This window comes from Apostichopus japonicus, chromosome 7 (assembly GCF_037975245.1).
Source record: "Apostichopus japonicus isolate 1M-3 chromosome 7, ASM3797524v1, whole genome shotgun sequence".
NCBI lineage: Eukaryota > Metazoa > Echinodermata > Holothuroidea > Aspidochirotida > Stichopodidae > Apostichopus > Apostichopus japonicus.
In genome coordinates this window covers 15,172,657-15,188,010 of record NC_092567.1, presented here as the reverse complement: position 1 = coordinate 15,188,010, position 15,354 = coordinate 15,172,657, and the positions used below count along the sequence as shown (strand labels likewise).

At 43.5% G+C, this 15,354-nt stretch overlaps 1 protein-coding gene across 9 annotated transcripts in view; it reads right to left on the bottom strand.

Moving 5' to 3' along the window:
* LOC139969432 (uncharacterized) overlaps positions 1-15,354 on the bottom strand; it is an 84,374-nt gene that overhangs the window by 50,964 nt on the left and 18,056 nt on the right. For 8 of the 9 annotated variants that reach the window (XM_071974378.1, XM_071974380.1, XM_071974383.1 and 5 more), the window contains 2 exons: positions 10,076-10,153; positions 487-716 (listed from right to left, as the gene is read on the bottom strand). In XM_071974378.1, coding sequence (XP_071830479.1) covers positions 487-716; positions 10,076-10,153 — 308 coding nt within the window. Of the gene's footprint in view, positions 1-486; positions 717-10,075; positions 10,154-12,876; positions 12,958-15,354 lie in introns of those variants that run through there. The other variant, XM_071974386.1, reaches the window with a different exon arrangement.

Below are 15,354 nucleotides of genomic sequence, written 5' to 3'. Positions count from 1 at the left end.
ATTTGTCCACAGGAGTTACGCCACGGGTGGAAATATAAATGTTGATGTTAATTGGACATTGGTCATTTGGTCGTATTGTCCTTTCAATCTCTTAATGTATTCTAGCTTTGCAACACATTTTTTCATGTTCCCAGTATGACAGACAAGGCGGACCAAAAATGTGTCTATGAACGCAGATTTTCCCCAAAATCTCGAGTGTATAAAGGCGGTGGCATTTGAAGCAATGAGGCTTAGCAATCGGGAGGTTCAGGGTTCGATTCCAGGCGGGGTCATAGCAAGGTGGGTTTTTCATCCAAGAGCAATCTACGGTTTTCACATCTGAAAAGACTTTCTTAATTGAAAAGATTCCAAATTTGAGTTAAAATGTTGAATTGGAAGCTCCCGGCCGTGTAAGTTGTAATCCATAAGCCCTTGAGGGTTTCTCGCGGATGGTCGCTTAAACATCTTAAAAATAACTGCTGATTATTATTATTATTATATACAAACCTTTGTAATAGAATAAACAAAAGTCCGAGAGGAGGCACCATCTTCTCCTCCAGACGCCCAGAGGACCGCTGTCTCTCTTCTGGAGCCAACCTTCCTTGACGACCGTCGAGTTTGGATTTCTCTTCACCAGCGGCATGACTGTCTTTGGTACTTTCTTCTTGATGAAACTATGACTTCTGGCTGACTTTTCATTCCCCGCGGTCGACCCTGGAGCGGGCTGGTTGGCATTTCTGATACAAAAAAATTAAAAGTGCATCATACTGGTCATTATTTAGTGTACTGAAAATGATTAAACAAATTAAGAACACATCTTACTAAAATTTGAAATCAATTAAATTCAAAAAAAAAAAAATACGTATTTGGTTGTAATACGTATTTGGTTGAAATACGTATTTGGCTGTTTCCAAAAATTGCTCAAATGAGACTGCAATCAATCAAACTGAGATATGCTTCTGGAATTTTTTTTGCAAATAAAAAAAAGGAATTGCATAGTACATTAACGATGAAATGAGCTTACGGAAAATATTATCAGGGTTGTCCGGATACTTGTCATAAATCAAATTCAAACAAAAATTGGGGGAAGGTGGAATCGTAGAGTTTATTCTTCCTCACATGAAACAATACTTGCCTCTAGAGTCATGATAACGAATTGCAGTGCGATTTTTGTATCAAATAACATTGAAACTTTCCTAGACCAGGTGGCCAGGCCACTTAGATGAATCTGCAATGTTTGACTGAGATATTCCAAAACTTACTGGTTTGGATATTTACGAGTGACGAGCTTACCTGTCTCCTCACAACCTTAGCACCTCATTCTACCGTGCCTATAAAGTCCTGGTAAAATAATAACACTGTGCGCCCTCTATGACCGAACCCCCCCCCTCGGTCACTCCTCACTACTCATGAGACCACTCCTTAAAAGTGGCCTCACTGTCACCGAAATAGGGGTGGCCAGAATCCTCTGGCCACCCCCAAGGACTCCCGTCGACTAAACTTCTCAAAGGTGAGCCCTTAACAAAAGGCACTGATGCCTTCCTAGCAGGGAGAGTGTAATCCTCCCCGCCGCAGCGGGTAAGGGGGGGGACACTCTCCTGAGCCCTGCAGGAGAAACTACCCCTTTTTCCTAACAAGGAGCCTCATCCTGTAAAGGCCCAACACTTGCTAACCCTAAGGCAACTTAGGTGAGTACGCCTATGAAAAACACAGGGTGCAAAGTTACCCTCACCGATAGACCTGGCCGGTGACTCTTAGTAGTTGTTGGCTCTGTCTATCTGGTGTTGTGCTTGGAGTCGTGAGCCTAGTCGAACGACTGCTCCCCCGTCCGGCTGTGTCCCACCCCCTCGGGGGAGGGAGGCGGGAATGGAGACAGGTAAGCTCGTCACTCGTAAATATCCAAACCAGTAAGTTTTGGAATATTTACTTCGCTCCTCGCTTACCTGTCTCCTCACAACCTTAGCACCGAGTGGCACTGCCCGATGGTGGGAGGCCCGAGGGGTGGGACCAAGTACCAACCGGACCTCGCATCACCGCGCTACCAAAAGCTGCCTCGGCGTGTAGAGTGTCAGGTAAGTAACAGGCGACGGACGTAGTTGGTGTTTTCCACGCTGCCACCTTGAGGATGTCCTGTATCGGGATACCGGCAGAGAGAGCTGTGGAAGCCGAGGCCCCTGTGATCTCTTGGCCGGGTATCCCCCCATCATGAACGGGCGGATCATCTCTACTAGCCATCGGGATAGGGTATCCTTGGCGGTTGCTGTTTAAGGTGGTCGTGGCAGGATGAAAAGGGGGGCTGTTTGTCTCAACTTCTCTGTCCTGTTTAAGTACCACTTCAGTGCCCTGACTGGGCACCATCGCTTGTCCTCAGCCACTGATGAAAGGGTTTTGATTTCCGGAAAGAGAATGTCCCCGGCAAGAAAGTCAAGGCCCGGTTCTTGGCAATAAGGGACGGGTCTGGAACCGTCCTCGCCCCATGGCCCTCGAATCTGATGTGGTTCTGTTTGGTTGTTAGGGCTTGGAGGTAACTCCTTCACGCTGACGCTACCGCAATGACGAAGAGTGGTTTCTTTGTAAGAGCAGCCAGGGAAGCGTTCCCCGTTGATTCGTACAGCGGCCCTGCCAGGGCATGCAGCACTGCTGAGAGCCCCGCAGAGGGGGCTAACTGTCTGACTCGTGGACGGCGATTAGCCATGCCTTTGGTGAGCTGGTCAATGTCTGGGCTAATGCCCAGCGTGGAGCCGTCTGGAAAACCAGACGTCCCCGTCTGGGGCCTGCGTGTGGGACCTGCGGCCTGGGACCCGGGGTCCGGAGGGAGCCACTAGGATGAGTTTACCCTTGGAGCTGCGAATCTTCCTCAGTATCTGGCTGATCATGCCAAAGGGGGGGGAAGAATTTAAACCTCTGGTCCGTCTCAAGGCAGGGACCTGGCGCTATGTGGGAGGCTGCAGGTGGGACCGCCTGTTACAAACGATGGGCAGCCCATTGTTGCCCTTTGTCGTAAGCAGGTCTATCAGAGGTATGCCGAACATGTGGAAAAACCTACCGCGTGTTCCTTGCGAAGGGTTTACTCGTTGAGGTCGAGTTGTCCCCTGGGCAGAGCATCGGCCCTCACACTCTCCTTTCTGGCTATATGGGAGACCCATAGGGCCGTGCCAGATTCTGCAGCTGTGGTGCGGGTGTCCCATGCCAGACGGCACAATCTCTCTGTTCTGGAGTCCTGAGAGCGAGGCGGAAGTACATGAAACCTGGTTATCTTTGCAAATAGAGTGTTGGGGCCGATCCTTTGCCCTGCTGACGCCACTGTGGTGCAGGAAAGTGGTTTCTCTGTATATGCTGCTAAAGAAGTCAAGGACCGTGGCCTGTATGATGACCTTGTTAGCGCCTGCAGTACAGCAGCACTCGCGGTACTGCTTGCAGTACCACAGTACCGCTGATGACCCCTTTAGTTATCAGCCAGTTGCAATCAGAAAACCTCTGAAGAAAAGTAATGCCTTGATGATGTAGACCTAAGCTGTACCCTGTAGGGAGGTTTAATGGAGGTTCTTTCCATGAAAAATAATATTAATAATAATATTGAGGGTTGAACTGCGCCGGCCTATCTATCGATAACGAAGCCAGAGGCGCTAGCAATATTACCCTGGTCAACAATAACCTGTTAAACTGAGAGAAATCCCTCCTGGATGGAAAGGCGCAGTGGAGATAAAGTGCCTTGCCCAAGGAAACAACAGAATGATCTGGCCAGGACTAAAACCTGCAAGCCTTAGATCACCAGTACACTGCCTACACCGCTTGACCACAGTGCTCTCCAAAAATTGAGTACTGAATGGATAGTTTGCTTCATCAGAGTCTTGATCAATGCTACAGCTGCTATGTGGCTTTTACAACTACAGTATATGTATGTATTTGTGTATGTAATTTAGATCATCCTGCAAGTAGGAACTTGTGAAGAAGCCTCATTGGCTTATCAAAGCCGCAAGCTGACCAAAGTCAGTCTCGTACATTCATATTTAAATGTCCATGACTATGAATTGTCAACAGCTCTGTAACTGGACAACATACATTAATCTTGGGATGACTTGAACCGGGGACCTTTTGATTGGAAGGCACCGGGTTTAACCACTGAGCTAACTAAGCTACAGCCCTAGTCACCAGGAACAAACTCCCAACAGGGGATGTGTAGGGTGGGTTTGTAGAAATTCCCCCTCATAAATCCTGGCTGTTGAACGGAGTGCAGGGAGTTACTCAGCAAACACAAAGGCGTTACTAAATGTTTAGTCTTTTGCTATGATAGCGTTATTAGAGGTGTAAGAAATATGTTACCGAAACCCTTTAGGGGCTATTATTTCAAAACAATTTCCGTTAAGACATTAATATAACATTAATATAACGTAATATCTCATAGACATCTTATGTCAACGTTTTATCAACACCACATTTAACGTAATAACCACGTATTGAATGTTATGATAACGTACCCGTTACTTCTCAAATCTCTTCCTGTCGAGATGTGTCCATTTCGTAGTGCAGTAAAGGTTTCCAGCTTCCTATTGAAACCACCTAGCGCCTAGGCTAGTCAAAACTAGGCCATCAGGTGCTACGAAATGCAACTCTGCTTAAGATGTCGGAACATCGAACATTGCTCATGAAGCGCATGCTGTATGTTCGGAGCGTGTTAGCGCTTGTAACTTGCTGGGGTTGTATCCTACCCCTTTTTCAACTTACTAACGCGTTTGTCTTGGTAATTCACCAAAGAAATAGGAAGAAAGGCTTATTCCATAGGATCGCTCACGTAGTCGATAGCTCGTTGCAGTAAAAGTTGAGCTTACACGTGTCAAGCCAGGTGGCTGCTTGGCCCCCCCTCCTCTCTTAACAAATGTGCCACGTTGTACCTTTTTTTTCTTTTCTTTTTTTCTGGAAGTTTGCCAAGGATCTATGAGCGTTATGTTTCCTGGCACTTTGCCAAGTCTCGAGAAGGTTCTCTTCCTAGCAGTTTGCCAAGGTTTTAAAGTAAACGGAATACTGTACGTCATGAGAACCGATTTGAAACCCCTCAGTCTTACGCATTTTGACATGTTCTGGAAGTGGGTTCACCAGTGTTTTAAACGACAGTGTTTTTAAACACAAGTAAGATTTTAACCTAGGCAAATGGCGATGAATTATGATTAGAGAGGAGTATAATTAGCGAGGAGAATATGACCCATGAGTGTCTGCGGGTACTCGATAAATAAACACACATTTGGGATGTGTAGTGGTAGCGGTGTTTTTCCGCAAATGATTCGAACCTGTCGTCGCCGCTCAGGCTGCTAGTTCCGGGGGGGGGGGGACACTCCCCCTATTCTGGGAAGCGGGAGTAACCGTCCTCTGTAACCCCGAAATCTAGGGGTCGACCTCGTCGTCTAGGCCGGACAGGTTGCCCGACGCTCTGCAAACCAGGTCGTCCTTGCCGGGGAACAAATCAGGTTCCATTCTTTGGTCTGGGATTGATCGTGGTGTCGCGGCCGGGCTGGCCGTGGGTTGCGATCGCTCCTCGGCACCGATGTCTGTGTTCGGTGTCTGGGGATAAGTATTTCTCCCTTTGCCGTGGGAACCTGGCTCTGGGCTGGTTCTCTTTTCGGATTGGGCGCTTGCCCCTGCTACCCCGTTCTGGGGGCCCGGCATTGGTAATCTCGTCGGTTCCCGGCCTCAGGACCGGCCGCGGCTCCGGTTAGGGGGTCTGCGGGCCGGGTTTCTGCACCTGCTACCCCGTTCTGGGGGGCCTAGCAGTTGTTAATCTCGTTGTAAATGTTGTTGTAGTTGTAAATGTTATTGTAAATGTCGCAGTTGTAAATGTTGTTACTCTCGTAGGCTCCCGACTTCGGGACCAGTTTTGGATCCCGTTTGGAGATCTGCGGACCGGGCTTCTGCCCCTGCGCCCCCGTTCTCGTCGGGCCCGGGCCCTCCGGAGCCAATCTCTGAGGACCCAGCGGTCGATTGTATAGCTCTGGTTCCCGGCTCCGGGGGCGGTCTCGGATCTGGAGTGAAACCTCGGTTCTGCCTTCCCTTCGAGTCTCGCCGGACCCGGGGTCTCGCCGGGCCCGGGGCCTCGCCGGACCCAGGCTCCCGGAGCCCGTCTCTGTGTGCGTACCACGCCGGGTACCACCACGCCGGTACTCCTCGACCCGGACATTCTGTCCTTTCCGGTGGGATTTTTTTTTTTTTTTTTTTTTTTTCGCCGGACCCGGGCTCCCCGGAGCCTGCTATGGGACCGGCTCCGTTTCAGCGACCCCTCGGTCGTACTCTCTCTCTCTCGGACCCGAGCTCTCCGTGGCCTGTAGCCCGCGCTCCATGGGTCTCTCTTGCTGCGACCCGGACTGAGACGTTGCCTCTAGCCCGGCCGAGCCGTGCCTCTTCTCAAGAGGTCTTTTCTTGGCGGGAGCCTTGCTCCTGCCCTTCCCTCTGGCCGTAATCAACCGGACGTCGCCGGGACCGTTAGGGGTACTCTTTGCTGCGACCCGGACTGAGACGTTGCCTCTAGCCCGGCCGAGCCGTGCCTCTTCTCAAGAGGTCTTTTCTTGGCAGGAGCCTTGCTCCTGCCCTTCCCTCTGGCCGTAATCAACCGGACGTCACCGGGACCGTTAGGGGTACTCTTTCTCTCTCTCTCCACCTCTCCTTCGGCCCTCTCCTGGCCACTTTCCTCCACCTCTCTCACCACTTCTCCCTCCTCCTCTCTCTCTCTCTTGTCTCTCCTATATCTTTTTCTGGGGCACCGATGGCCTAAGGAATCAAGTCCAGCCTGCCCTAAAGTTTGCTTCTTAGACTCGTAAGCCACTGGTCTATCTAGTGCCACTGGGCTGGCGAAAAATTTATGCAGACCAGGCATGGGTCCCGTCTGGTGTAGGTTGTACACTTAGGACACAAATCGTGTTCGACCCAGGTTCTGCCTGGCCGAAACATCGAAAAGTTAAAGAAAAACTTCAGCTGGTTACGAGACAAACTAAAACGCTCGAATTAAGGAAGGACTAACTCTTAAGCTTACGGAAATATGCAAACTAACAAGAGAGCGGGAAAGAACGGGAGGTATATAACGGTGAGTAGAGGTACGTAGCGTAACCTAGCAACGGCAAAATACGAAAAACGCTACGAAGTGGCCTAACAAAATCAACACAAGCTGAAAAAGAACATGAGAGAGCGAAATATAGAAGAAGAAATCGTGAATAGAAATACAATGTAGACATGCTATGAACATGAAAATACAACGACACGCCTATAGCGTGGGGAAGGCAGGGTTCTGCCGCTGCCGGTCGGCGCCGGTCGGGCCCGACCAGCACGCTGAATTACCGACCGCCACAATCTGCCTGAGTGACTTTTCCGACCGGCACTTATTTTCGATAGGAACTCCAAAAAACAGCTCCATAGCCGGAGGGTCGAACGTACAGAAACAATCTGATTGAGACTAGGGGAAATCCAGTTCATAACTGTTCAAAATATCCAACACATCACAGTGTCATACGGGTACTTAGTAAAACTTCAACTGACTCAGTAATCCCGCAAAGAAAACATTTGTCTGCTGGAAATCCCGGCATCGTTTTTTTGCATTCGCGATGAGTTTATACTCAATGTACAACTTATTCACTTGACCGTATAGAGAAAAAAAACTGAAAATCAATTGTGTACCAATTGTGTACGGAAAGGTGGTAGGCTACACCTTTCAAATTTTACGAAAGATCGAGCAATTAAAGCACTTTCGAAAAATTCACGCCAAACTTGCATATCGTACTAAATGCAACTAATGTCATGTAAACAAGGCTCTAGTGCATCCATTTATGAATATACCGTAAGACCACATCTGGTGTTAAGCGGGGGAAAAGAAAGTATTTTCTAGCATTTCCAAAAATACCGAAAAAATAATATCCTACCATAGTTAAGTGTATAGCAAATAGCCTAACCACCTCGGCGGTTATAACGGATCTCACGTAACTACAAAATCACAACTAATTGTATTTTGCGGAGTTTACGTTTTCTACACGAACATGGAAACAATATTTAGCATTGAGTTAATCATGTCAAGTGACCTAAAACATGTGATTACATCACAAAAGTTCCTGAGATGTCAGACACAGAACTCATTCAGAGGTTGTGTACAGGGCAAGCATTGCAGGCAGTGTACACCAACTTCAGTCAACTCGCGCAGATCCTGCGGGTCATCTCAACAAACACAGCTGACCCAGAGAGATTATTCTCTCAAATGAAGCCGATGTTGAATAAATGAGAGAGAATACATAATTCATTATGATTCGTCTTTATTTGGGAGTGGACTCTCACTCACTGTCCATCTAAAATTATCATCTCAGCCTGAATGATTTATTTAATAGGCACCACCGGCTGGTCTGTACTCTAGTGCTCCAGATATTTGTCCTAACTTTGTTCATTAATTATGAAAAATTCCAGACATGAGATCTCATTTCAAAGCTGTCTACATGTGGCTCAGAATACCCGGGAAGGGCCGTTTCAGGCCATCTGGGGGGTTTCCAAAACCCAAAATTTTCTTGTACGCTCCGCGCCAACCGATGGTGGCGCTCCGCTTAGATAGTCCTGCCGGCACTCAATCCACCCTGGGCAGAACCCTGGGAAGGGAAATTGGCGGGAAACCTAGGCAGTTCGCGGAACTGCTACCCCCGCAAAAAACCTAAGGGCGGAAACGCACTAGGAATAAAAACAGTCCCCAAAACCCTCCCTTTCAACAAAAAAGGATACTTATCGGGCTGGAAAGGACTGCAATACTCCTAAGAATCCGAGGAAAGAAAACTTCCAAAGATCGCTAAAGAAAACCAAGACGAAATCCAAGGGAAATATATCCACAAGAAATTCACGTGAAGACACTTTTAATGGTAGAATGAGTAATGAGGAGTGACCGAGGGGGGGGTTCGGTCATAGAGGGCGCACAGTGTTATTATTTTACCAGGACTTTATAGGCACGGTAGAATGAGGTGCTAAGGTTGTGAGGAGACAGGTAAGCGAGGAGCGAAGTAAATTACGCTATTTCTTGTCATAACCAAAACATTGTTATTGAAATGTCACCCTGGATTGCAGTCTGAGTGATTGGTATTAACTTATGAAGTATCCATGACAACTATGACATCACAGTATGTTGTACCTGGTATCAACATCATTTTTAAGTCCAACCACAGCAACTCAGAACATGTGTTGAAAACAAACATACCACGGTATACCAATCCTATCAGCACTTAACTTTTACCAAGAATCCAGACATTTCTACACAGAATGGTACCCATAGCAACCACTATATATTTTTCCCCCTCTTTTACCTATATAGTACAGTTAGTGTGTTGTCAATTATTCCCACCTGAGGCGTGGTTTAACTTGGCCATCTCTGTGTTCAAAGACTGGAGGTCATTTTGTGAGTGATCCATGACTCCATTTAAGGAGATTATTGATTTGAGAGGGATTTAGGTCATAAGGGGGCAGGATTAGTTTCAACTACTGTAGTACTATACTGGTATATATAGCCGGAGTTACACTTCTAGCTGTACCATGCCAAGGCTATACATATATGCAAACTGTGGTATTATTGACCATTTACTGTGTACACCCCAATGGGAAACTCTATATAACACTTGACTTGATCCTGTTGTGTTGTGTGCTGTGAGTGAAGACACATGATGGAGGTCCTATCTTGATGACAAGATTAGATTTGATGCATTTTATCTAAAGCAGTTTGTATGTAAGTACTGTAAGGAGCTGATGTGCGGTGCACATTACTTCCATACAGTCACAATTTGACATCCAGGATATATATTTAAATTCTATTTTTCTCTTTTTACTTCTACCATATCAAGGGTTAGAGAGGGCGATGTTCATTTTAAGAATCTCAGTCATGGAGAGATATAATGTACAAAACGATTGGGTTAACATGTACTTGTTTATTATTCTCGTTTCATTTTAAATACCAGGTTGTACCAAGATCATAAAAGTTACTGGTTTAGATATTTACGAGTGACGTCTCCTCACAACATTCGCATACTAGACACGGTAGAATGAGGTGCTAAGGTTGTGAGGAGACAGGTAAGCGAGGAGCGAAGTAAATCACACTTACTCTTGTTCGGGGTATTCTTCGTCCATGTCGGACTTCCCTGTCAGAGGATGGTAGAATGTGGTGGTTTCATTCAGGTGGCTGGAAAAAAATACAAGAAAAAGTACAAATAACAACACAAACATCAACTGCTAAATGTAGCATAATAATGTCTAGAAGATGCACTCAAAAAACATGTGATCCAGGCATTTTGGATGGTAGATATGAGAAGGAAGGTCGGGGACCGGTGGAGCCGGTCATAGAGGGCGCACTGTTAAAAAGGTTCCCAGGACATTCTTGGCACGGTAGAACGAGGGTGCTACGGTTGTGGAGAGACAGGTATTAGCGAGGAGCGAAGTAAATATGTAGAGTTAGTAACAAAAGCTGTATGTAGCTTACTAGAGACTTTGCAGATTTTGTGAGTGAACTACATGTATGTAGAAAATATAACTGACCACTGTGTAGACGGTAGGAGACAGTGAAAAGGAAATACAGTATTACCATGGTGTACTGGTAGATGTCTACTGGAAAATACAACAGTGTGAATATGAGGTACTTAACAAGGAAACACTGTAAACAACTGAACTAACACCTACTGCACAGTACTTAACCTACAGTACTGTAGAAACTCATTTTGATTGCAAGAACAATTACAGCGAAGAAAACTGTCCGCATGACTCTTCGATGAATAATATCTGCCTCTTCTCCAACCCTATACCTCGTTCTAGTCTTGCTACTTGGACCATCTCTTCCTCCCACTATCCATCCCCACCCTGCCCCCCCTCCTACCCCTCAGTCCCTATGTGCCGATCGAAATTACAAGTGTGAGGGAAAACAATTACCATCTAAGGCATAGGAAGGAGTGAACATGTAGCTTAGGTATGTACAGTGGATGGGAAAGTACATATGATGTTCGGAGACAGGTAAGAGAGGAGCGAAGTAAAACCAGGTCCGCTCCTCAAAATGGCGCTGTGTATAATGAAAACCGACTGTGAATAATCGAGCACCGTGGAACCCCCCACTGTACAGTATTATAAATTAATTGAAGATTTATTTCACACAGAGATGACTATTGCATACACAGTAGAAAACTGCATATATAGTATCAACTCTTTGACTGACACACACAAGCCTCAATGAAGCTGCTACTACATACTGTGCTATGCTAATGACACAGCATTCATGATAGTATACATGCATTTTAAAATGCATGCCGTACATACAGTACAAAGAAACCATTGCCCAACATTCCTTATCTAAACAGGATCATGAAAAGAACTTTTTTTTTTTTTTTTGGAGACAAAAGCCAACTAAAGACCTCTTGACTTTGCGCTTCGAACAGTAAGTGGGTCGGTCAATAAAGTTGCAATATTACCGAATACGTAAATATTGTTACCCTGTAACCAATTTTTACAGGCTAGATGCATAAGATACTGTTTGTGTATGAATTATATGTACTGTGGAGGACAGGTAATGCAAACGAGACTAAATTGACTACAGGTAAAGCATCCTGGCAAAATATTCATGCAATTCGTCGCTATCCCGTAGCATTTTTCTAGACATTATTAAATACTCTTGAAGTTGTCATAATTCAGATACTGTGTCATAAGTGTTGTCACAGTTCAGATAAGTGTATCATAAAGTGAACTTACAGCAAACAGCTATTAATTATGTCATAATCATATATATACAGTTAGTAAGACACTAAAAAAAAAATTGGGCAATGAAAAGATATGCAATTATTAAACATATAAATAAATATAAGATAGTGTGGCAAAGATTTTCATCAAAGTTCTGTGAGACCACAGACAGATTATTTGAGAATATATATACATTTCACCATAAGATGACACTATCCACCCCAGTCATTTTTAATAGCTGTACCCTAGTTTGTGATGGGATATATACTGTTGCTGTCATCTTCAACAAGCCTGATAATATTCACATATATGTAATTGGTATCTCTCCAAAACAACTACTGCACCGCAACTGATCTCGGTTGTCATAACAAACTGCTGCTCCCAGTTATAGTAGCGACTTATTAACCATTTAAAATGTAAACTCTGTGTTTACATTTACAACGATATCTAGTTCTGAATGCTCTCCAGCCATACGATACATGTTCATAGTTTACACAGTTTACACTGTGTTCATTTTTCCATTCAACACAGAAACGATACAGCACTTAATCCCAATGTAAACAGATTGCATGTACAGTACTTGATAGGCCTCTTGTAGTAAATGAGTAGGCAAGCACTCAATTATAAATATCCTAGTACTGCAGTATTATTTACCTATGGAAGGAATGCCTACAGACTTATCAAAATGTACCCCAAAAATGGGAATATCCTGTTAAAGAAAAAATACATTGCAAATAGCTGAAGTACACATTCATGATAAAAAGTTACATATTCGGTATTAATATTCTCCCTTCATTTTTAAACAATCCATAAGCACTCACTTAAAAATACTGCAGTATTATCACCTATTGTAAGCAATTCCTACAGTATCAAAATGTACCCCAAAAAAGGGAATATCCTGAAAGAGAAAATACATCACAAAAACGCTGAAATACACATTCATGATAAAAAGTTACGTACAGTATTCAGTAACAATACAGTATATTCTCCCTTCATTTTATAAACAATCCACAAGCACACACTTAAAACATACTGCAGTATTATAACATATTATAAGCAATGCCTACAGAATCAAAATGTACCCCAAAAAAGGGAATATCCTGAAATAGAAAATACATCGCAAAAAAGCTGAATTACACATTCTTGATAAAAAGTTACGTACATTATTTCAGTAACAATATTCACCTTCAGTTTTAAACAATCCGAACACTTCAATTCTCAGTCTACTCTAAACTCCAGTTTACTCATGTCATGTAGTCTGTTTTGCTTTAAATATATTCTTCTTATGCATTAAAGTATCGTATAGTCAGTCATATGTACATAATAGATTTGTGTACAAAACCTTGGTGGAAGTATTCATGCATAACACACTGACAATGGGTAAAAACTTGACAAAGATTACACATTTTTGTTTGATGAGTCGTCTGCAACTCAAACACGTGAATTTTGATGCCAAGGATTTGGCCAGTGTTATATCGCTTACATACTGTAAATCTGAAAAGATATCTGTTTGAAAACATTTGGGATATAATATTTGCTCCATTCCCCCCACACAAATTCTTCTTGACAGCAAGGTGGAAATAGATTGAAAGTAAACATGGCATTTTTGTTACGCTTTGGTATGTGTGTGTGTGTCATCATGATAGGTGGTGCATACCTACTGTAGTACTTAAACGATTGGGTGAAGAGATGGGAGGGGGAGCTTATTGAGTCATAAATTATACCACCTGAGTCACACTGTATACAATGAATATAAACTGTGATGAGATCTCAGACAGTTGTCAGCGATGGTTTGGGTTCGTTAGTTTACATTTTTTAGCAAACCATGTAATTAATACTGTCATGTAACTGAATCCTCACTCTATCTAACAGACCTGTGCTAATTACATGTTATGCGCTTACATTTTGGTTAGAACGATCATTTAGATATAAACTTTCTTAAATTCACTTCCCTCACAATTTAGTGATAAGCCTAAAACCAAACCAGAAAACAAAAACCAGAAAAATTGAAGAAAGAATACCACACAGCTCTTTAGGAGCGCAATAAATCTTGACTGTCATGCACTCTTAACTAGGTTCTGGGGAGACAGGTAAGCAAGGAGCAGAGTAAATATTGACTGTCATGCACTCTTAACTACGCTTGTTGCATCATCGCTATTTAAAAGAAACACTCTTCTTATTTTTTTCTCTGTCCTTTTTTTCCTCCTATCATTGAGCCGCAGTTTTATTAAAAGCTGTTCTAAGTATTCTTACATTACTGCAGGGTGTGGTTACAACAACACAATAGAGTGTTTATCCTTACTGTAAGACCAAGTACTGTATGCAAAGAAGGAGGATATTCCAATTTTAAACACACAGTTTGTGGCAGCGAACAGATGTGGGCAATTTATGACGTACAGTACTTTAATAGCAGCTAGCTAAGCATTTTAACAGAACTTAGAGCGAAGGAAAGAGCAAGAACTAAAAAGAAATTAGTTGGACACGTTTCCATGTAAGTGTACTGTACTTTGACACCTTGCCTGATTGGTTTAGATCCATCAAAGGAACTTTAGCTGTACAAGGGAAAATAATTACACGCAGCTACTTGAGGGGGTAACCATGTGGTTTGCTGTAGGATCATAAAACAGGGTGTCACCAGTTTGAGCTAAGAATTTATCATGCAACATTACTTATACAATTCATATATATTTGACAAACTTCTGAACCCATAATATGTAATTAACAGAACAGACACTGAATAATTTAGCCTTCGGAGAGTATTAACTGTCCAGACTCTACGACTGTATATGTCACGATCGAATTTAACATTTCCACATGTGAGCAAAGAGGATTTTTTTTTCCATCCAATTATGCATCATGAATATGGAAGTGAAGTTCCGATCTCGCTGGGATTCCAAATTCCGTATTAACAACAAAAAACGTGACCAATTAAAAACAAGCATTTCAGTCCCAAGTTGTTTTTGTGTGCATGTGTTTGTACTGTCACTGCACTGCACTGATATGGTTTACATCAATCCATTTCTCTCCCTGTCAATTTCCTCCAAGCCTGCTAATCATTTTTCATTAGTCCTCAAATACTGGTAATTTTTTTACCCCTAATTGACTTTATTTCCCAAGGGTTGGCAGTGAAAGGTTTGATATATATATTTACAACTTTTAGAGTACTTTGCCCTGACACTATCGGCGCTACACTACAAGTTCGTATTACTAGGTATGTACATTAACAGTACTGTAGGCCTTGTTACTTTATAATCTGTAACTGCAAATTAAAACATGTGATGGATATTCCGAGAAAGATCCCTATTTGAGCAAAAGCACGGAATGAACTTTACGGTTTAGCAGAAAGTTCGTTTAGTGGCACAGTGAATGTACTGTAGACTTGAATGACTACTGTATATAGTATTTCTATTCAGTCCAATCACTTCAAATTTGGAGACAAAAGCTTCGTGTTTGAATATTCATATCGGGGATTCCATTCATAATACTTCATACAGTGTAGGCTGAAATTTGGTAACATGTTAGAGGCAATGGCAGACTACGAAGTTTTATCACTTCGGTGTAAATCTACTTAAAATAACTTTCAGCCTACCACTGAAATGTCTAAGACTTTTAAGAATCTATTGAGACACAAACATTGATTAATAATCATTACATGCAAGCCAG